The sequence below is a fragment of the Staurois parvus genome, unplaced genomic scaffold, assembly GCF_062004578.1.
Source record: "Staurois parvus isolate SC_StPar_1 unplaced genomic scaffold, SC_StPar_1.0 ptg002516l, whole genome shotgun sequence".
Taxonomy (NCBI): Eukaryota; Metazoa; Chordata; class Amphibia; order Anura; family Ranidae; genus Staurois; species Staurois parvus.
Window position 1 is genome coordinate 8,250 of NW_028320312.1, and position 24,556 is coordinate 32,805.

The following is a 24,556-nucleotide window of genomic DNA, read 5'->3' on the forward strand; positions in this document are numbered from 1 at the left end:
TGACGGGGGGGGGGGGGATAGTGGACGATATACAGAGTGATGGGGGGATATACAGAGTGACGGGGGGGGGGGATAGTGGAGGATATACAGAGTGATGAGGGGGGGGATAGTGGAGGATATACAGAGTGATGGGGGGGACGGACAGTGGAGGATATAGAGTGATGGGGGGGGGGCAGTGGAGGATATACAGAGTGATGGGGGGGGATAGTGGAGGATATACAGAGTGATGGGGGGGGGGGATAGTGGAGGATATACAGAGTGATGGGGGGGGGATAGTGGAGGATATACAGAGTGATGGGGGGGGGGGGGGACGGTGGAGGATATACAGAGTGATGGGGGGGGGACACTGGAGGATATACAGAGTGATGGGGGGGGGGGGGACACTGGAGGATATACAGAGTGATGGGGGGGGGACAGTGGAGGATATACAGAGTGATGGGGGGGATAGTGGAGGATATAGAGTGATGGGGGGGACAGTGGAGGATATACAGAGTGATGGGGGGGGGACAGTGGAGGATATACAGAGTGATGGGGGGGGGATAGTGGAGGATATAGAGTGATGGGGGGGGGGGATAGTGGAGGATATACAGAGTGATGGGGGATATACAGAGTGATGGGGGGGGATAGTGGAGGATATACAGAGTGATGAGGGGGGGGGATAGTGGAGGATATACAGAGTGATGGGGGGGGGGATAGTGGAGGATATACAGAGTGATGGGGGGGGATAGTGGAGGATATAGAGTGATGGGGGGGGAATACAGAGTGATGGGGGGGGGATAGTGGAGGATATACAGAGAGATATGGGGGGGGTAGTGGAGGATATACAGAGTGATGGGGGGGGATAGTGGAGGATATACAGAGTGATGGGGGGGGATAGTGGAGGATATACAGAGTGATGGGGGGGACACAGTGGAGGATATACAGAGTGATGGGGGGGCACAGTGGAGGATATACCGAGTGATGGGGGGGGGGACAGTGGAGGATATACAGAGTGATGGGGGGGGACAGTGGAGGATATACAGAGTGATGGGGGGGGGACAGTGGAGGATATACAGAGTGATGGGGGGGACGGACAGTGGAGGATATACAGAGTGATGGGGGGGGACAGTGGAGGATATACAGAGTGATGGGGGGGGGACAGTGGAGGATATACAGAGTGATGGGGGGGGGACAGTGGAGGATATACAGAGTGATGGGGGGGGGACAGTGGAGGATATACAGAGTGATGGGGGGGGGACAGTGGAGGATATACAGAGTGATGGGGGGGGGGGACAGTGGAGGATATACAGAGTGATGGGGGGGGGGGACAGTGGAGGATATACAGAGTGATGGGGGGGGGGGGACAGTGGAGGATATACAGAGTGATGGGGGGGATAGTGGAGGATATACAGAGTGATGGGGGGGATAGTGGAGGATATACAGAGTGATGGGGGGGGGATAGTGGAGGATATACAGAGTGATGGGGGGGGATAGTGGAGGATATACAGAGTGATGGGGGGGGGATATACAGAGTGATGGGGGGGGATATACAGAGTGATGGGGGGGGGATATACAGAGTGATGGGGGGGGGATATACAGAGTGATGGGGGGGGATATACAGAGTGATGGGGGGGGGATATACAGAGTGATGGGGGGGGGGATATACAGAGTGATGGGGGGGGATATACAGAGTGATGGGGGGGGATATACAGAGTGATGGGGGGGGATATACAGAGTGATGGGGGGGGGATATACAGAGTGATGGGGGGGGATATACAGAGTGATGGGGGGGGGGATATACAGAGTGATGGGGGGGGATATACAGAGTGATGGGGGGGGGGATATACAGAGTGATGGGGGGGGGGATATACAGAGTGATGGGGGGGGGGATATACAGAGTGATGGGGGGGGGATATACAGAGTGATGGGGGGGGGATATACAGAGTGATGGGGGGGGGATATACAGAGTGATGGGGGGGGGGGATATACAGAGTGATGGGGGGGGGATATACAGAGTGATGGGGGGGGGGATATACAGAGTGATGGGGGGGGGATATACAGAGTGATGGGGGGGGGGATAGTAGAGGATATACAGAGTGATGGGAGGGGGATAGTGAAGGATATACAGAGTGATGGGGGGGGATAGTGAAGGATATACAGAGTGATGGGGGGGGATAGTGAAGGATATACAGAGTGATGGGGGGGGATAGTGAAGGATATACAGAGTGATGGGGGGGGATAGTGAAGGATATACAGAGTGATGGGGGGGGGATAGTGAAGGATATACAGAGTGATGGGGGGGGGGATAGTGGAGGATATACAGAGTGATGGGGGGGGGGGATAGTGGAGGATATAGAGTGATGGGGGGGGATAGTGAAGGATATACAGAGTGATGGGGGGGGATATACAGAGTGATGGGGGGGGGGATATACAGAGTGATGGGGGGGGGATATACAGAGTGATGGGGGGGGGATATACAGAGTGATGGGGGGGGATATACAGAGTGATGGGGGGGGATATACAGAGTGATGGGGGGGGATATACAGAGTGATGGGGGGGGGATATACAGAGTGATGGGGGGGGGATAGTAGAGGATATACAGAGTGATGGGGGGGGGGGATAGTGGAGGATATACAGAGTGATGGGGGGGGATAGTAGAGGATATACAGAGTGATGGGGGGGGATAGTGAAGGATATACAGAGTGATGGGGGGGGATAGTGAAGGATATACAGAGTGATGGGGGGGGATAGTGAAGGATATACAGAGTGATGGGGGGGGGATAGTGAAGGATATACAGAGTGATGGGGGGGGATAGTGAAGGATATACAGAGTGATGGGGGGGGGGGATAGTGGAGGATATACAGAGTGATGGGGGGGGGGGATAGTGGAGGATATAGAGTGATGGGGGGGGATAGTGAAGGATATACAGAGTGATGGGGGGGATAGTGAAGGATATACAGAGTGATGGGGGGGGGATAGTGAAGGATATACAGAGTGATGGGGGGGGGGGATAGTGAAGGATATACAGAGTGATGGGGGGGGGGATAGTGAAGGATATACAGAGTGATGGGGGGGGATAGTGAAGGATATAGAGTGATGGGGGGGGGGGATAGTGAAGGATATACAGAGTGATGGGGGGGGATAGTGAAGGATATACAGAGTGATGGGGGGGGGATAGTGGAGGATATACAGAGTGATGGGGGGGGGGATAGTGAAGGATATACAGAGTGATGGGGGGGGGATAGTGAAGGATATACAGAGTGATGGGGGGGGGATAGTGAAGGATATACAGAGTGATGGGGGGGGATAGTGAAGGATATACAGAGTGATGGGGGGGGGGGATAGTGAAGGATATACAGAGTGATGGGGGGGGGGATAGTGAAGGATATACAGAGTGATGGGGGGAGGATAGTGAAGGATATACAGAGTGATGGGGGGGGATAGTGAAGGATATACAGAGTGATGGGGGGGGATAGTGGAGGATATACAGAGTGATGGGGGGGGTGTTGTTTCTTCTACATCCGGGTAACACTGCCCCTCCTCCCCGGTATTCGGTACCTTAGTTCCGGTGCCTCCTCCCTCCGGACCGGTCCCCCCCCCCCCGGTGGGGCCTACATGCCCGCCAGTCAACCAAGCTTACCGAAGACAGACTCTAGCCGTGCTTATGGGGCAACCAATCGCGGCCCTGGCTCATCCTCTCTCGACCAATAGCATACGTGATGTTTGCTGCGTCTCTGACAGGCTCCTGTTCTAACCAATCAGCAGCCTTTGCTGGGACTAAGGCGGAAAAAGGCGTGTACTAAGCAGGTTCAGGTATTTTCGAGGAAGTAATTAGAGCCGCTTTTGTTTTGATTGATGGGTGATCCGGCCAATAGATGTGAAGGACGGAGGAGCTTTGGTTAAAGGGACAGTGTGTCGCGGTGTACAGAGGATTCCTTCACAGGGAAGTTGTGCCGGGAGAACACGATGTGTACATAACGTTCGTTATATTATTTAGACTACTAGTGTTCTATCCTAATATTCTGCAACATTGTAACAAGTTTTAAGTTACTTTTGTTGTAATGGTGGCATTGTAACATTGTTACCTTGTGCTTCTATAGTTGTTGTTACTATTTTCTGTAATTGTTTTACACTAGGATTTGTTTTTTTAATTACCGTTTTTATAGTTATAGTTACGAACCAGTGCCCCATCATTGGTGTCAGTGGGAGGAATAGTGCTCCATCATTGGTGTCAGTGGGAGGAATAGTGCCCCATCATTGGTGTCAGTGGGAGGAATAGTGCCCCGTCATTGGCGTCGGTGGGAGGAATAGTGCCCCGTCATTGGCGTCGGTGGGAGGAATAGTGCCCCGTCATTGGCGTCGGTGGGAGGAATAGTGCCCCGTCATTGGCGTCGGTGGGAGGAATAGTGCCCCGTCATTGGCGTCGGTGGGAGGAATAGTGCCCCGTCATTGGCGTCGGTGGGAGGAATAGTGCCCCGTCATTGGCGTCGGTGGGAGGAATAGTGTCCCGTCATTGGCGTCGGTGGGAGGAATAGTGTCCCGTCATTGGCGTCGGTGGGAGGAATAGTGCCCCGTCATTGGCGTCGGTGGGAGGAATAGTGCCCCGTCATTGGCGTCGGTGGGAGGAATAGTGCCCCGTCATTGGCGTCGGTGGGAGGAATAGTGCCCCGTCATTGGCGTCGGTGGGAGGAATAGTGCCCCGTCATTGGCGTCGGTGGGAGGAATAGTGCCCCGTCATTGGCGTCGGTGGGAGGAATAGTGCCCCGTCATTGGCGTCGGTGGGAGGAATAGTGCCCCGTCATTGGCGTCGGTGGGAGGAATAGTGCCCCGTCATTGGCGTCGGTGGGAGGAATAGTGCCCCGTCATTGGCGTCGGTGGGAGGAATAGTGCCCCCTCATTGGCGTCGGTGGGAGGAATAGTGCCCCATCATTGGCGTCGGTGGGAGGAATAGTGCCCCATCATTGGCGTCGGTAGGAGGAATAGTGCCCCATGATTGGCGTCAGTGGGAGGAATAGTGCCCCATCATTGGTGTCAGTGGGAGGAATAGTGCCCCATCATTGGTGGCGGTGGGAGGAATAGTGCCCCATCATTGGTGTCGGTGGGAGGAATAGTGCCCCATCATTGGTATCAGTGGAGGAATAGTGCCCCATCATTGGTATCAGTGGAGGAATAGTGCCCCATCATTGGTGTCAGTGGGAGGAATAGTGCCCCTTCATTGGTGTCAGTGGGAGGAATAGTGCCTCATCATTGGTATCAGTGGGAGGAATAGTGCCCCATCATTGATGTCAGTGGGAGGAATAGTGCCCCATCATTGGTATCAGTGGAGGAATAGTGCCCCATCATTGGTGTCAGTGGGAAGAATAGTGCCCCATCATTGGTATCAGTGGAGGAATAGTGCTGCATTATTGGTATTAGGGGTAGGATTGGTACCCCATCATTGGTATTTGTTGAAGGAATAGTGCCCTGTTATTGCTATTAGTTGGAGGAGTAGTGCCCCATCATTGTTGTCAGTGAGAATAGTGCCCCATCATTGGCATGGGAGATAGTAGTGGCAGGAATGGTGCCCCCTTCCTGGTATTAGTTGGAGTAATAGTACCCCATCATTGGTATTAGGTCAAGGAAAAGTGCCCATTTTTTGCCTTAGATGGAGGAATAGTGCCCCACGATTGGTATTGGTTGGAGGTTGGAGATGCTTCCCTGGCTGTCACAACCAAGAAATGACAGCTCTGAAACCAGAAGTGACGCAATCTTCATCGCTTCCTGGATCATTGGTCATTTTCCAGCTCACTTATATTTTCTTTAAAAATGGTACATACTGAATATTACCAATTCTCCAAAGGGATGCAAACTTCTGAGCACAACTGTATCTCCACTGACCACTAATGATTGGGTGGTATTTCTCCATGGACCAGTAATGATTGGGTGGTATTTCTCCATGGATCAATAATGGCTGAGGGGTATTTCTCCACAGATCACTAACAATTGAGGGTAATTCTCCATGGACCACTACTGATTGAGGGGCATTTCTCCATGGATCACGAATGATTGGGGGGTAATTCTGTATGGGTCACAAATGATAGGGGAGTATTTCTCTATGGCTCACTAATGATTGGGGGGCATTTCTCCATGGATCACTAATGATTGGGGGGTAATTCTGTATGGGTCACGAATGACTGGGGAGTATTTCTCTATTGGTTGCTAATGATTGGGGGGTATTTATCCATGAATCATTAATGATTGAGGGTATTTCTCCATGTACCACTAATGATTGCGATTGGGGGTATTTCTCCACAAATCAATTATGACCGAGGGGTATTTCTCAACAGATCACTAATGATTGGGGGGTATTTCTCCATGGATCACGAATGATTGGGGGGTAATTTTCCATGGACCACTAATGATTGGGGGGTATTTCTCCATGGATCACTAATGATTGGGGGGTATTTCTCCACGGATCACTAATGATTGGAAGGTAATTCTCCATGTACCATTAATGATTGGGGGGTAATTCTCCACGGATCACTAATGATTGGAAGGTAATTCTCCATGTACCACTAATGATTGGGGCGTAATTCTCCATGGACCACTAATGATTGGGGGGTAATTCTCCATGGACCACTAATGATTGGGGGGTAATTCTCCATGGACCACTAATGATTGAGGGGTATTTCTCCATGGACCACTAATGATTGGGGGGTAATTCTCCATGGACCACTAATGATTGAGGGGTATTTCTCCATGGACCACTAATGATTGGGGGGTAATTCTCCATGGACCACTAATGATTGAGGGGTATTTCTCCATGGACCACTAATGATTGGGGGGTAATTCTCCATGGACCACTAATGATTGAGGGGTATTTCTCCATGCATCAATAATGACTCCAGGGTATTTCCCCACAGATGTCTAACGGTTGGGGGGTATTTCTCCATGGTTCATTCATTATTGGGGGGTATTTCTGCATAGAGCACTGATTTGGGGGGTATTTCACTATGGGTCACCAATGATTGAGAGGTATTTCTCCATCGATTAATAATGACCAAGGGGTATTTCTCCACAGATCACCAATGATTGGGGAGTATTACTCCACGGATCACTAATGATTGGGGGGTATTTCTCCACGGATCATTATCGATTGGAGGGTATTTCTTCACGGATCATTAACGATTGGGGGGTATTTCTTTATGGATCATTAACGATTGGAGAGTATTTCTCCACGGATCACTAACGATTGGAGAGTATTTCTCCACGGATCACTAACGATTGGAGAGTATTTCTCCACGGATCACTAACGATTGGAGAGTATTTCTCCACGGATCATTATCGATTGGGGGGTATTTCTTCATGGATCACTAACGATTGGGATGTATTTCTCCATAGATCACTAATGATTGGGGGGTATTTCTCCATGGACCACTAATGATTGGGGGGTATTTCTCCATGGACCACTAATGATTGGAGGGTATTTCTCCACGGATCATTAACGATTGGGGGGTATTTTTCCGTGGACCACTAATGAATGGGGGACATTTCTTCACTTACAACAAATGAAAAGGGACACGACTGTTGTCAGAGTTTCTCTCTTAGACAGCTTCAGTCGATAATTCCCATTATTGACACGTCAGTACTGCAAAATTGGCCCTGGTTGTCATATATTCCAGGTATACCATATTCTTCAAAGACTCAACAGCTTGCGGATCCGTGCCACTTTACTGTGAAATGCAGAGAAGTTCCTGAGACCTCAACGTTGTATCAAGAGTTTTCTCCAAGCTAAAAAGGCTAAGAAAGGCAGTGTGACTAATGCTCCGGACAAGATTTCTCTTCTGTTCCTATCCTCTACCATCGGTGGGCAACTCTGGCCCTCCGGCTGTTGGTGAACTACAAGTCTCATCATGCCTCTGCCTTTGGGAGTCATGCTTGTAACTGTCAGTTTTGCAGTGTCTCATGGGACGTGTAGTTCTACAACAGCTGGAGGGCCACAGTTGCCCACCCCTGCTCTAGACCCAACAGGAAGTGATGAAATCTCTCCAAAGTGGGGGAAATCTCCTTAGACAATCGGCAACAGAACCATTGTCCTTATTGGACATTTCCTTTTTATTTCTCTTCTGGTGGTAACTGGGAGGGGTTGTTTACACAAGCTTTGCTCTGTGAAGAGCGATTCATGTTTGGATCACTCTTCAGAGAGCGTTTAAAGGGCGGTGAGGAGGTGTTATAACGCCCTCTTACCACCTGCTGCAACAGCTTGAATTCCACACTCTCTTGTTGCAATTGTCTATATTTCATTTGGCTGCAGCCCTATTAACTTGTACACCCCCAGCCAAAGATGGCCAAGTTAATTTTGGTTGCTAGGGCACAAGGTGGTCCTTTCCCCCAATCACCAGATTGTTATTATGGGTGGGGCATGCCTGTACTGTATTTGCCAAGCTCCACTTCTGCCCTGGGGATCCCTCTAGTTACCCTTCCACAGGCTACTACAACCCCCGCTGATACTCCGGAGGCCTTAGGATGCTCCTCCGGCGCTATAAGCAGAGGGGGAGGAGCACATATTCCTCCAGCGCAGAACACAGAGGAAAGGTGGTGGTGTCTGTCTCTATGTGAGAAGTGATCTCAGAGTGAGCGTGAAAGAAGACCTAGTTGATGGAGAGTGTGATAAGGCTGAAGCATTATGGGTGGAACTGTACATGGGGGGGCGCACTACAAAGGTAATCATTGGAGCTTGTTATAGGCCTCCCAGTGTTAATGAGGAGGTGGAGACTCAGCTCCTTCCACAAATCGAAAGGCTGCAAGGGCTGGGACAGTGATAGTAATGGGGGATTTTAACTACCCAGAAATTGACTGGAGTAATGATACTGCAGGAACAGTTAAAGGGCAAACATTTATACAGTAAACCTACTACATGACAATTTTATGGTACAGTTCATAGAAGCCCCAACAAGGAATGATGCTCTGCTGGATCTGGTAATCTCAAACCATGCAGAACTTATTACTAATGTCCATATAAAAACATCTGTGTAGCAGTGACCATAACATGATTTCTTTTTTTGTTAGCTGTAAACAGCGAGCACATACGGGAAAAATAAAAACGCTCAATTTTAAGAGAGCTAATTTTCCAAGGCTGAAAGCTGCTTTCCAAGACTTTAGACTGGGAGGGAATATTAGCATCAATGAATACAACACAGAAATGGGAGTTCTTCAAAAAGACCGTATGTGACCACACTGCAAACTACTGTATATTCCCTTGGGCAACAAGTTTAAAAGGCTAAAAAGCAAACCTATGTGGCTTACAGCCAAAGTTAAAAAGGCTATAGATAATAAGAAAAGAGCTTTTATTAAATATAAAAATGAAGGACCACGATCATCGTTTACACATTACAAAGAATAGAACAGAATATGCAAAAAAGAAAGAAAGGCGCAAAAATTGAAAACGAACAACAGATTGAAAAATATAGCAGGACCGACCCCAAAACATTCTTCAAGTATATTAATAGTAAAAAGGTCCGGTCCGAGTATGTAGGCCCTTTACAGAATCATCTAGAGGGGTGACTGGGGACAAAGAGAAGGCCAATGTATAAAATCCCTTCATCGGCTCTGTGTACAAAGGAGTATGGGGGGCTCTTGTCCATAATGGGGCGTGGTACTGACACCCCCCAGATGATCCACATTAGCTCACAATTGATATGATCCAAAAATATTTAGACAAAAAGTGAATAAAGCCCCTGGACCGGATGGCACACACCCACGGGGCCCTAAACGATTGAGTTCTGTCATTTCACAGCCATTGTTTCTCATTTTTAGGGACTCTAACCACTTGCCTACCGGGCACTTTCACCCGCTTCCTGCCCAGGTCAATTTTCAGCTTTTGGTGGTATTTAGTCACCTTTGGGTTTTTTATTTTCTGATAAACAAACCAAAAACCAACTGAAAATTTTGAAGAAAAAAAAGTTGTTTTTTTTCTTAGTTTCTGTTATAAAATTTTGTAAATGAGCAATTTTTCTTCTTCATTGATATGCGCTAATGAGGCTGCAGTGATGGTCACTGATGAGGTGGCACTGATGGGCATTCACAGTCATCACTGAAAGGCAATACTCAAAAGACACTGATAGGTGGCACTGACAGGTAGCATTGATTGGCAGCACTGATAGGTGGCACTGAAAGGCAGCTCAGATGGGCACTGATATGTGGCATTGATGTGCACTGATGGGCACTGGTAGGTAGCACTGATGGGCAATGACGGGTGGCATTGATGAGCACTGACAGGTGGTACTGATGGGCATTGACAGGCAATACTCATAAGACACTGATAGGTGGCACTGACAGGTGGCATCGATTGGCAGCTCAAATGGGCACTGATATGTAGCATTGATGGGCAATGACGGGTGGTACTGATGGAGCTACACTGATCATCAGTGCCCTGATGATCAATGTAGATGTCCCCTCTGAGTAATGCCAATTACCGGCTCTCCTCTCCTCTGTCGGCATGACAGCTCGTGAGGAGATAAATGCCGATAACCAGCATTTCCTTATTTACACGCAATCAGCTGTGATTGGACACAGCTGATCACATGACAGAGCCGAAGTCATCAGCTCTTTCTGCTGATCGGTGATCCTCTGTGTCACAGGGACACAGCGTACCACCGATGGCCATACGGCACGCACTGGGGGCGCGCATGCACAGTTAGAGTGGGAGTACATCATATGACATCCTCCCAGAACGAGAGAACCACCTTGCACCCGTCATTTCCTTATATGGCGGGCGGGAGGCAGTTAATGACTGGTATAGTACCACTGGATTGGCGTAAGGTCAGTGTGTTGCCAATATTTAAAAAGGGGTCAAAATCTCTACCAAGTAATTACAGACCTGTTAGTGTAACTTCTATAGTTGGGAAGATACTGGAGAGTTTATTAAAAGACCACAGAGAGGAGTTCTTGCTGGAAAAAATATTTTAAGCAACAGACAGCATGGAGTCATGAAAGACAGAAGTTGTCCAACAAACCTGATTTCTTATGAGGGGGTGAGCAAAACCTTGGACAGAGGGGTGGCGGTTGTGGACGCGGTATACTTGGACAGAGGGGTGGCGGTTGTGGACGCGGTATACTTGGACAGAGGGGTGGCGGTTGTGGACGCGGTATACTTGGACAGAGGGGTGGCGGTTGTGGACGCGGTATACTTGGACAGAGGGGTGGCGGTTGTGGACGCGGTATACTTGGACAGAGGGGTGGCGGTTGTTGACGCGGTATACTTGGACAGAGGGGTGGCGGTTGTGGACGCGGTATACTTGGACAGAGGGGTGGCGGTTGTGGACGCGGTATACTTGGACAGAGGGGTGGCGGTTGTGGACGCGGTATACTTGGACAGAGGGGTGGCGGTTGTGGACGCGGTATACTTGGACAGAGGGGTGGCGGTGGACGCGGTATACTTGGACAGAGGGGTGGTGGTTGTGGACGCGGTATACTTGGACAGAGGGGTGGCGGTTGTGGACGTGGTATACTTGGACAGAGGGGTGGCGGTTGTGGACGTGGTATACTGGGACAGGGGGGTGGCGGTGGACGCGGTATACTGGGACAGGGGGGTGGCGGTGGACGCACTATACTGGGACAGAGGGGTGGCGGTGGACGCGCTATACTGGGACAGAGGGGTGGCGGTGGACGCGGTATACTGGGACAGGGGGGTGGCGGTGGACGCGGTATATTTGGATTTTGCAAAAGCGTTTGACACAGCTCCCCACACACGGCTAATGTGTAAGGTGCAGGTTACAGGCTTGGAAATATCTGTATGTAAATGGATAGAAAACTGGCTAAAAGATGGTATTCAGAGAGTAGTTGTTAATGATTCATACTCTGAATGGTGTACCCCAGGGTTCAGTGTGATTAGTGGGGTACCCCAGGGTTCAGTGTTATTAGTGGGGTACCCCAGGGTTCAGTGTGATTAGTGGGGTACCCCAGGGTTCAGTGTGATTAGTGGGGTACCCCAGGGTTCAGTGTTGGGACCCTTACTTTGTAATATATTATAAACAATATGGGGTGTGAGATTATAAATCCCATTCCAGTCTTTGCAGATGACACCAAGCTGTGCCGGGGAATAACGTCCTTACAGGATGTCTCCAACTTACAAGCCGACCTCAATGCTCTGTGTAATTGGGGGACTATGGGGCCAATGAGGGTTAATGGTGATAAATGTAAGGCTCTGCACTTGGGGGCTGGGGGGGGGGGGGTTCAACTGGGGGAAGCAATGGTGGAGAAGAATCGGGGGGGGGGGGGGGTCAATGGTGGAGAGGGATGTCGGTGGAGAAGGATCTGGGGCGTCTGGTAAATCACAAGCTTAATAATGACATTATTATTGTATTAAAAGAGGTATAGACTCCAGAGAGAGATATCATTCCCCCCCCCCCCCCCCCGGGTACAAATCATTAGTAAGACCTCATCTGGAATATGCAGTTCAGTTTTCGGCTCTAATTCACAAAAAGAACATTGGGGAACTGGAGGAAGTACAGAGAAGGGCAACCAAACTGATAAGAGGCATGGAGGAGATCAGCTATGAGGAAAGATTAGAGGAACTGAATTTATTCTCTACTGAGAAGAGGAGATTAAGGGGGGATACGATCTCCATGTATAATGCATAAGGGGGATACGATCACCGTGTATAATACATAAGGGAGGGGGGGGGGGGGTTTGATCACCGTGTATAATACATAAGGGGGGATGTGATCTCCATGTATAATACATAGGGGGGGGATGTGATCTCCATGTATAATACATAAGGGGGGATATGATCTCCATGTATAATACATAAGGGGGGATATGATCTCCATGTATAATACATAAGGGGGGATATGATCTCCATGTATAATACATAAGAGGGGATATGATCTCCATGTATAATACATAAGGGGGGGCCAATCAGTGATCACATGCAAAGTAGTAAGATGTCACTTGTGACATCATTGCTTACTACGTGTGAAATCTGTGAATGATCAGAGGTCACATGGTACAAAGCTATTCACAACAGCCTTGTACCATGTGACAAGCTGTGACCAATCACAGCTCACACTGTAGTTCTCAATGGCTGCAAGAATGCAGCCAGAGAGAAGGAGAAATGATAGCTTTTACACCCATAAAGGATGTAAAAGCAATCAGTGTAAAAAAAAAAAAAAAAAAAAAAAAAATCATCACCCTCCCACAAGTAGTACAGTGTCACCATGGTGACACTATACAAAAAAATACATAAAAAATATAAAAACCATTTAAAAATTATAATTTTGGTTATAAACTAATTTGGGTTATTTTTTTTTTTTACTAAAAATATAACGGTATAAATTTTGGCCAAGATTTATGATGAAATACTATTTATTTGCAAAATTTTATAAGAAAACCACTTTTCAAAATGTTGGACTTTTTAATTTACATAGCAAAAAAAATAAACAAAAATCCCAGTGGTGAATAAATACCACCAAAATAAATTTTATCGGTCTCAAAAAATGCTAACAAATTCATATGGGTACAGTGTTGCATGACTGCGCAATTGTCAAAGTGTGATAGCGCTGAATGCTGAAAATTGGCCTGGACAGGAAGGGGAGGGGAAAGTGTCCGGACTGGAAGGGGGGGGGGGGGGAAAGTGTCCGGACTGGAAGGGGGGGGGGGAAGTGTCCGGACTGGAAGGGGGGGGGGGGGGGGGGGAGTGTCCGGACTGGGGGGGGGGGGGAAAGTGTCCGGACTGGGGGGGGGGGGGGGGGGAAAGTGTCCGGACTGGGGGGGGGGGGGGGGAAGTGTCCGGGACTGGGGGGGGGGGGGGAAAGTGTCCGGACTGGGGGGGGGGTGTGCGGGGGGGGGGGGGAAAGTGTCCGGACTGGAAGGGGGGAGGGAAAGTGTCCGGACTGGAAGGGGGGGGGGAAAGTGTCCGGACTGGAAGGGGGGGGGGAAAGTGTCCGGACTGGAAGGGGGGAAAGTGTCCGGACTGGAAGGGGGGGAAAGTGTCCGGACTGGAAGGGGGGGAAAGTGTCCGGACTGGAAGGGGGGAAAGGTCCGGACTGGAAGGGGGGGAAAGTGTCCGGACTGGAAGGGGGGGAAAGTGTCCGGACTGGAAGGGGGGGAAAGTGTCCGGACTGGAAGGGGGGGAAAGTGTCCGGACTGGAAGGGGGGGAAAGTGTCCGGACTGGAAGGGGGGGAAAGTGTCCGGACTGGAAGGGGGGGAAAGTGTCCGGACTGGAAGGGGGGGAAAGTGTCCGGACTGGAAGGGGGGGAAAGTGTCCGGACTGGAAGGGGGGGAAAGTGTCCGGACTGGAAGGGGGGGAAAGTGTCCGGACTGGAAGTGGTTAAGTAATGTCTGGGGCTTTTAAAAACAAAAAGGGCTTTATGGCGACTTAAACGTGTAATATTTTTACCATTGCGCTGTATATCTCCTCCTCCCCTCCATGACTGTCTCCAGCCTTGCTTCTGGGGACTACCAGGGAGTGAAGAGACCTTGCAGTGTAATGAGCACCGATTGGCTGCTCCTCAGGAAAGGGTGTGTTGGGTTTAGCCTTCATCCCTTTCGCTGCCAGAGCTCGTTTTTGTGTTTTTTTTGCACAGGTTTAAAAAATGATTTAAGGCTTGAAGATTACACAAAACTCCAAAACATGATATATTTCTTAAATCAGAGACCCTAGAGAATAAAATAACGGTAGTTTCAATTTTTTATGGCACACAATATTTTCACAAAGGCCTAGGAAACAAAAATTTCAGTAAAAAATACACTTAAGTAAATTTTAGGGCACAAAAATGAATATATCATCCAGTTTTTTTTGTAAAATATAAAAGACGAGGTTGCAGCAAGTAAATAGATATCCAACATGTCAAACCTTAAATTTGGTTGCGCTCGTGAAATGGCGACAAACTTCAGTACCCTATATTTTCTATAGGTGACGTTTTTAAAGCCCCTTATAGGTCACCAGTATAGTGTACAGAGGTGGTCTCATGCTAGAATTATCGCTCTCATTCTGGCATGCACGGCTATATGTAACATGTATGACAATCGTCGTTTTCTTGCGTAGGTGCCCAAACGTGTGCTTTCACATTTGTATGTGCGTACATATGTGTGGGTGGGGGGCCTTGAAAAAAAATCTTTTTTGGGGTGGGGGGTTATATGCTTGGGTGTAACACATTTTTTACGAATACATTTTTTTTTATCACAAAGGGGACAAAAAGTCTCCTATGTGAGATTTTTGGTGACCGGTTCTCTTTTTTGAGACCCCAAATGTCTCCCCTGTGCTACACTGAATGTAATGCAATGCACATCGCACTGCATTACATTCTTTCCCGGCATCTGTCAACGGGGACCCGGAAGTGACGTCGCATCACTTCCGGGTCAGAAGGGGAGCGGATGCGCCCATTCTCCTCCCTCCCATATACTTGCCGGCAGCCACCATACTGGTCCCAGCCTGCAGATGGGCAAGCGGAGCCCGGGACATATAGCGGGCAGGGGGGAGAGGCTGGCACTGTGGGTTGTGTGGAAGCAATCAAGTGGCAGCGCTGCCGCCCGAATGCTTCCACCTGACAGGTGAGCACTGCTACTTGCCCGCAGCAGGGCTAAGGGGTAAAAAAAAAAAAAAAAAAAAAAACAACCTGCTTGGCACCCAGAACTACATGTCCTGGGCGTCAGGCGATACACATTGGACATCCCTGCAGAATATCAACCAAAAATCCAGGAGAAAATAAAAAAAAAAAAAAACGATACAAATGTTATAAATTGAGTTGCAGTTCCGTTAGTAAAATAAGTATTTGATCCCCGAGCAAAACATGACTTAGTACTTGGTGGAAGAACCCTTGTTGGCAACCACAGAGGTCAGACGTTCCTTGTAGTTGGCCCCCAGGTTTGCACACATCTCAGGAGGGATTTTGGTCCACTCTTCTTAACAGATCTTCTATAAATCCTTAAGGTTTCTTGGAGTTTCAGCTCCCTCCATAAATTTTCTTTAGGATTAATGTCTGGAGACTGGCTAGGCCACTTCATGACCTTAATGTGCTTCTTCTTGAGCCGCTCCTTTGTTGCCTTGGCCGTGTGTTTTGGGTCATTGTCATGCTGGAAGACCCATCTACGACCCATCTTCAGTGTTCTGGCTGAGGGAAGAAGATTTTGGGTCATTATCATGCTGGAAGACCCATCTACGACCCATCTTCAGTGTTCTGGCTGAGGGAAGAAGGTTTTGGGTCATTGTCATGCTGGAAGACCCATCTAAGACCCATCTTCAGTGTTCTGGCTGAGGGAAGAAGGTTCTCGTTCAAGATTTTACAATACATGGCTCCGTCCTTTGGCCCCTCAAAGCGGCAAAGTCGTACTGTACATTTAGCAGAGAAATAGCCTCAAAGCAGAATGTTTCCACCTCCGTGTTTGACTGTAGGGATGGTGTTCTTGGGGTCATAGTCAGCATTTTTCTTCCTCCAAACACGGCGAGTCGAGTTAATGCCAAAGAGCTCAATTTTGGTCTCACCTGACCACAACACTTTCTCCCAATCCTTCTCTGAATCATTTAGATTTTCATTGGCAAACTTCAGACGGACCTGGACATGTGCCTTCTTGAGGAGGGGGGACCTTGTAGGCACTGCAGGATTTCAATCCATGGCGGCCTATTGTGTTACCAATGGTTTGTTTGGTGACTGCGATCCCAACTGCCTGGAGATCGTTCACAAGCTCCTCCTGTGTAATTCTGGGCTGATTCCTCACTTTTCTAACGATCATCCTTACCCCAATGCGGCAAAATCTTGCATGGAGCTCCAGACAGAGGGCGATCGGTGGTTATTTTGTATTTCTTCCATTTGCGAATAATCGCTCCAACAGTTGTCTCCTCACCAAGCTTCTTGCTGATGGTCTTGTAGCCCATTCCAGCCTTGTGCAGGTCTGAAATCTTGTCCCTGATGTATTTTGACACCTCTTTGGTCTTGACCCTGGTTGGTCTGGTTTGATTGGAAGAATGAGATTCTGTGGACAGGTGTCTTTTATACACATAACGAGTTTTCGTTAGGAGAACCTTCTTCAATTGACGGGACTAATCTGCACATAGCCAGCCTGTGGGAGCCAGAACTATTGTTGGTTGGTAGGGGATCAAATATTTCTCTCACTGAATTGCAACTCAGTTTATAACATTTGTATCTTTTTTTTTTTTCTATATGTTTGGTTGATATTCTGTCTCTATCATTTAACCACTTGCTAACCACGCTATAGCCGAATGATGGCTACAGTACGGTTGTCCAGTTCTCAGAGGACGTCCTCCCAAAACGTGCCCACCCGTGCATCCCAAGGCGTACACCTGCAGATCTCAATGGTCGCTGTTGTCCTACAGACACAACTGATCACGCGATGAGGTAAAAGGCCAATCACAGCGGCCTTTTTCCAAGTGGTCAGCTGTGTCCAATGACACAGCAGATCACGAAGTAAATACAGTTGCCGGTTATCGGCAGCAGTTTCCTCACTGTCACAGCGAACGTACTGCCAGTAACCAGCAACTGTCACAGAGCATTTCAGCACTGATGATCAGTGCCCTGCAGTGCTGTCAGTCAGCACCGCCCGTCAGTGCCGCCTATCCGTGACCATTATTGCTGATATCAGTGCCTCCTCATCAATGCCCACCAGTGCAGCCTATCCATGCCAACTCATCAGTGCCTATCAGAGCAGCCTCATCAATGCACATCAGTGAAGGAGAAAAATTACCTGTTTGCAAAATTTTACAATAGAAACAAAGAAAAACTTTTTTTCAAATGTTTTGCTCTTTTTGTTTATAGTGCAAAAAATAAAACACGCAGCGGTGATTAAATACCACCAAAAGAAAGCTCTTTTTGTGTGAAAAAATACTAAAAATGTTATATGTGTACAGTGTTGCATGACCGCGCAATTGTCATTCAAGGTGCGACACGCTGAAAGCTGAAACTTGCCCTGGACAGGAAGGGGGTGAAAGTGCCCGGTAGGCGAGGGGTTAAAATACACCAATGATAAAAATGATAGACCCTTCATTTCTTTGTAAATAGGCAAACGTACTAAATTTGTAGGGGATCAAATAATGATTTTCCCCCACTGTATAGTTAGCAAATCCAGGTCACAGGTTCAGGGTCGCTTTAAAGTGGCAGTAAACCCTTTCATATATCCAGAGCACTAACTGGTCTCTTGTGATACACAAAGATGAAACAAATCCTCCTACATAAGTTGTACCTGTTAGCTGCAGTATTCTCTTCTCTACATCCGTTCAACGTCAGAGCTTGTCTGAGAGTTCAGAAAACAGGGGGCGGAGAGCTAAAAATACACACTGCAGAGCTTAGTGAGGAGAAAAAGGAAAGGGAGGGGGAAAGGAAAAAGGAAAGGGAGGGGGGAAAGGAAAAAGGAAAGGGAGGGGGGAAAGGAAAGGAAATGGGAAAGGAAAGGGGAAAAGAAAGGGGGAAAGGAAAGGGGGAAAGGAAAGGGGGAAAGGAAAGGGGGAAAGGAAAGGGGGAAAGGAAAGGGGGAAAGGAAAGGGGAAAGGAAAGGAAAAGGAAGGGGGAAAGGAAAGGAAAAGGAAGGGGGAAAGGAAAAGGAAAAGAAAGGGGGAAAGGAAAGGGAAAAGAAAGGGGGAAAGGAAAGGAAAAGGAAGGGGGAAAGGAAAGGAAAAGGAAGGGGGAAAGGAAAAGGAAGGGGGAAAAGAAAGGGGAAAGGAAGGGGGAAAGGAAAGGAAAGGAAAAGGAAGGGGGAAAGGAAAGGAAAAGGAAGGGGGAAAGGAAAAGGAAGGGGAAAAGGAAGGGGGAAAGGAAAGGGGAAAAGAAAGGGGGAAAGGAAAGGAAAAGGAAGGGGGAAAGGAAAAGGAAGGGGGAAAAGAAAGGGGAAAAGAAAGGGGAAAGGAAGGGGGAAAGGAAAGGAAAAAGGAAAAGGAAGGGGGAAAGGAAAAGGAAGGGGGAAAGGAAAAGAAAGGGGGAAAGGAAAAGAAAGGGGGAAAGGAAAGGAAGGGGGAAAGGAAAGGAAAGGGGAAAGGAAAGGAAAGGAAAGGGGAAAGGAAAGGGGAAAGGAAAAGGAAAGGGGAAAGGAAAAGGAAGGGGGAAAGGAAAAGGAAGGGGGAAAGGAAAAGGAAGGGGGGAAAGGAAAAGGAAGGGGGAAAGGAAAAGGAAGGGGGAAAGGAAAGGAAGGGGGAAAGGAAAGGAAAGGGGAAAGGAAAGGGGAAAGGAAAGGAAAGGGGAAAGGAAAGGGGAAAGGACACCTACCCCCCCCCCTCCACAGGAACAGAGCTGAGGCTGGCAATCATAGGTTGTGTGCTGGAGATCCCTCCCTTGTCATCTTTTAAACTCTTCGTGTTAGAATTGACTCATGCTGATAGCAGAGGAAGAAGGCATCAGACAGAAATGACACTTAGCGCTCTGGATTGAGATAAGTACACACTATAGAGGGATATGCTTTGTTCATACTTCACGTCTGAGATTTACAACCACTATAACTCACCAGCATAGCAGATTCAGGTGAAATGACTCTCGTTCATTGCTCACTATTGTGGGAAAAAAAAAGAACATTGCACATCTGTGAAATAAACAGCAATGAGGTTAGAAAAAGAATGCTAAAAAGAAATTAGATTTTATTTAAAGACTATTCCAGACTGATAGAACCACGCACTCTCCCAAACAAACGGGGGCAAAGAAGTCGAAAAGCCAGAAAGAACATCCGTCACTCCCTGCGAGTCTCCATGAAAACACGTTAGAGTTCGATCAAACAATATATAATATGTGATAGATTGTACAGCTCTCTGAAGAAGCATTCAACTTTTTTTTAACCTTTTAATTTTTTTTTTCCTTTCAAGTGGAGAGGAAGAAGAGATATTAGAAGTGAACGGTCGGAGCAAAACTCAAACGGGTCTCTTTCCATATTTGGCGACAAGCAAGTGCAAGAAAAAAAGGGTTCGTTCGTAATTTGCTTTAATTTTCGCTTTTTTGCACGTCTGCGTTCTGCGAGGCGGTGGTGGAGATTTTGAGGTTTTTCTGCAGGACGTGTGCGTCGGCCGGCTCTATCCTCTTGTAATAGTTCTTCTTTGTTTCGATGATTTCAAAGCCAAATTTCCTGTAGAAATCTATGGCTGACTCGTTGCTGATCTGGACGTGTCTGCAAGGAAGAAGAAGGGACAGTGGTTAGCACTTCTGCCTGGCAGCACTGGGGTTGTCGGTTCGAATCCCAATCGGAATTGCTTTTACAAAAGAGCCGACCACTGGCTCTTAACCCCTTCCAGTGCGGACACTTCCACCCCCTTCCACCCCCGACACTTCCACCCCCGACACTTCCACCCCCGACACTTCCACCCCCGGACACTTCCACCCCCGGACACCTCCACCCCCGGACACCTCCACCCCCGGACACCTCCACCCCCTTCCACCCCGGACACCTCCACCCCCGACACCTCCACCCCCTTCCACCCCGGACACTTCCACCCCCTTCCACCCCGGACACTTCCACCCCGGACACTTCCCCCCCCTTCCACCCCGGACACTTCCCCCCCCTTCCTGTTCAGGCCAATTTTCAGCTTTCAGCGCTATCACACTTTGAATGACAAATGCGCGGTCATGCAACACTGTACCCATATGAATTTTTTAGCATTTTTTTGAGACGGATAAAGCTTTATTTTGGTGGTATTTATTCACCACTGGGATTTTAATTTTTTTTGCTATGTAAATGAAAATGTCCAAACATTTTTAAAAAAAGTGTTTTTCTTATAAAATTTTGCAAATAAATAATATTTCATCATAAATCTCGGCCAAAATGTATTCCGTTATCTTTTTAGTAAAAAAAAAAAAAAAAATAATAATAACTTAAACTAGTTTATAACCAAAAATTATAATTTTTAAACATTTTTTTTACATTTTTATTTTATTTTTTTAGATTTTTTTTTTTTTGTTACATGCCGTCACCCTAGCAGTACAGTGTCACCATGGTGATACTGTAATACCTATGGGGGATGATGAAATTTTTATTTATTTTTTTTTTTACACCGATTGCTTTTACACCCATAAAGAATGTAAAAGCAATCATTTCTCCTCCTCTCTGGCTGCATTCTTGCACTCATTGAGAAGTACTGTGTGAGCTGTGATTGGTCACAGCTTGTTACATGGTACAAGGCTGTTGTGAATAGCCCTGTACCATGTGACCTCTGTGATCATTCACAGAATTCACACGTAGTAAGAAATGATGTCAGAAGTGATATCTTGCTTACTACTCTGCATGTGATCACTGATTGGCCAATCAGTGTTCACATGATCGGGACCTCGCACAGAGGTCCCGTATGACGATCGATGTTCCACTGTGTGGGCACAGGATCTCGATGTTGCGTGCTCCCAGGGAGCGTGTACAAGCAGGGTGCGGGGAGGCAGTTTATGAACATCCACCTGACCCTGCACTGCCACCGTCCGGCCGTTTATATACATGGGCCAGATGGGAGGTGGTTAAAAAAAAAAAAAAAAAAAAAAAAAAAAGGTACTGGAATTGATGTCTGCAGCTGCATCATCCTGGCATAACTGCTTGAAGTCCAGCGACCTGGACCTTTCTGATCCGCAAGGGCCAAACTTTAGACCCCTCTAGCTTTGGCTCCTCCAGTGGCACCATCCTTGTTACGTGAAGCATGTGCAGATGTTCCAAAGGGCTCTGCCAAGACTTTGGATCCCACCAGAGCCCTATGGCATATCTGAGCGGGGGGGTGAGGTTTGGTGGTGCAGGTCCGCTCATGAGCACACATGGCGAGGTATAGGAATTTTATACCACTCTGTCTTTGCGCATGTGCAGAAAATCCACACGTGTAGATGTGCTGCAAGGCTCTGCCAGGACCCGAAACCCTACAGCACACGTGCAGAATCAGGTGCATTTGGGCACGGAATGTCATTCTAGGTAAAAGTGCTGCATTGCATCACAGAAATATTATACAGTTAAAAAAAAATACATTGAATGATTACAAGAGACTGGTAGAGATCACTGCCAGCTCAAACCCTTTAAAAGTCTGGGCTCCCTATAGCCATCTTCAAAAATAATGGAGGAACTGCCAGATGCATTATAAAAGGCTAGAGTAAATAAACAAACAAGTTAAAAAAAAAAAAAAAAAAGGACAACAAAGCAAAAAAGGAAGACATAGGAAGAAGAAGAAGAAAAAAAGTCATCTAGCTAGTATTATTATACAGGATTTATATTATTATTATTATACAGGATTTATATTATTATTATAATACAGGATTTATATTATTATTATTATACAGGATTTATATATTATTATTATAATACAGGATTTATATTATTATTATTATACAGGATTTATATATTATTATTATTATACAGGATTTATATATTATTATTATTATACAGGATTTATATATTATTATTATACAGGATTTATATTATTATTATTATACAGGATTTATATATTATTATTATTATACAGGATTTATATATTATTATTATTATACAGGATTTATATATTATTATTATACAGGATTTATATAATATTATTATACAGGATTTATATATTATTATTATTATACAGGATTTATATATTATTATTATTATACAGGATTTATATATTATTATTATACAGGATTTATATATTATTATACAGGATTTATGGCGCCAACAGTTTGCTCAGCGCTTTACAATATAACGGGAGACAATACAGCAACAATACAGATCAATACAAAAGGGATAGGAGGGCCCTGATCCTGGGAGCTTACAATCTAGTACAAACAAGTTTAATATTTTCTAGTGGCGCACCGAAATGAAAATTCTGGTGCCGAAAACGAAAAATCAAAATGCACTTGGCTGAAAAACGAAATGTGCAGTTTTTAAAAATGAATATATTTTTTGGAAAAAAACACACTTTGATTAAAAAACAAAACAAAAAAAAAATATACCCCAATATTTTTTTTTTAAAATATGAAAGAGGATGTTACGTCGAGTAAATTGATACCCAACATGTCACGCTTTAAAATTGTGCGCGCTTGTGGAATGGCGTGAAACTGCGGTACTTAAAAATCTCCATGGGTGATGCTTACAGAGGTCTAGTGTGAGAATTATTGCTCTCGCTCCGACGTTCGTGGAGATACCTCACGAGTGTGGTTTGAACACCATTTCCACACGTGGGTGTGGCCTATGTATGCGTTCACCACTATGTGCGAGCACGGGGGGGGAGGGGGGGGCACTAGTTTATTTAATTTTAATTTTTTTTCTGCACTGTCCCTTTAAAAACACTTATTCTTATCACAAGAATTGCATGCATCCCTTGTGATAGAAATAATCAGTGACAGGTCCTCTTTATGGAGAGATATGGGGTCAATAAGACCTCACATCTCTCTCTCTCTCCTCTGCAATGTAAAGCATTAGAAAAAGAAAAAAAAAAAAAAAGCATTGATCTGGTGCTTTAAAAAATAAAAATAAATAAAATGGCCGGAACAGGAAGTGACATCACACCGGTCCTCCAATGGCATAGAGATGAGTGGCGGCCATCTTTCCTTCACTCATCTTTATGTCCAGTGCCGGGATCAATGGTTTCTCAGGTAAGGCTGAGAACTACCGAATGGCGGCGGCATCGGCGTTTTTTTCGGCACCTGTATCGGTGCTGTTTTTAATTGGCCGAAAGGGGTGTTTTCAGCCGAAACATCCCTAATATTGCCCTTCACTGTCCTGGGGCAAGCACCTCACCAGGTAAAGAATGACTAATGGGTTTTTCAGGGTGTTAGGGGGCTGCAGGTTGGGTATCAGGGCCATACTGTATGCAGGGACATAAAGAATAGTTCTGGGCACAAACTATTACCCCCGGTTCATATCTGTGCGGGCGGTGCCGCTGCGGATCCGCAAGGAAATCCGTGCAGCCACACCACCCGCACAGAGAATTGCGGACCCGCGGGTGGGTGCCATTAATTGTAATGGCGCGCCACCCGCACTGGAAAACGCAACCGTACTGGGAACCTCGGCTGCGTTTTCAAAAGAAGTGCCGGGACTTCTTCCCTGCGTGTCCCGGGCACGGGAGTCCATTCAAATGAATGGGCCCTCGTGCCCGTGCAAAACGCGGTGCGCACGACCACAGAGATGTGAACCGGGGGTTAAAAACAACACTCAAAAGGAATACACGTCAATTTCAGGAAACTTACAGATAAATGTTGTCGAAGGTGCCGTCTTTTTCACAAATGTTTAAGACGTGATTTAGCATCTTTGTGCCTAGAAAGACAAAATATTTTAAGTCAGACAAAAAAAAACAAATAACTATTTTAAATAAAAAAAGTAAAAACCAACCACACTGCTAATCAGGGGCGGACTGACAACTCATGGGGTCCCTGGGCAATAGGGGATCATGGGGCCCCTGTGTTCTTGCCCAAACTCAAAAAAGCCTATGAAAAAGGTACTAGGGGGCATCTCATGGGGCCCCCTACTGACCCCAGGCCCTCGGGCAGTGCCTGAGTTTCCAAATGGTCAGTCCGCCCCTGCTGCTAATACTTCCTGATGAAGGCAAATTCACACTATGAATCTTGTATACTGCAGCCAGACCTATGCATCGCTCTGTGTGGCAGCTAGGAGGCAGTGTGGTGCACGATTCAGCCCATCACACTGCTACCTTTTATTGTTTGTTTTGTATG

General features: G+C 47.0%; 1 protein-coding gene across 2 annotated transcripts in view; it reads right to left on the reverse strand.

Annotated features, from left to right (window-relative positions):
- Nucleotides 1-19,516: 19,516 nt before the first annotated feature.
- NAA50 (N-alpha-acetyltransferase 50, NatE catalytic subunit) overlaps nucleotides 19,517-24,556 on the reverse strand; it is a 70,993-nt gene continuing 65,953 nt past the window's right edge. For both annotated transcript variants that reach the window (XM_089666079.1, XM_089666078.1), the window contains exons 4-5: nucleotides 24,074-24,140; nucleotides 19,517-20,057 (exon numbers count right to left, since the gene is read on the reverse strand). In XM_089666079.1, coding sequence (XP_089522205.1) covers nucleotides 19,874-20,057; nucleotides 24,074-24,140 — 251 coding nt within the window. In that variant the 3' untranslated portion in view covers nucleotides 19,517-19,873. The remainder of the gene's footprint in view (nucleotides 20,058-24,073; nucleotides 24,141-24,556) is intronic.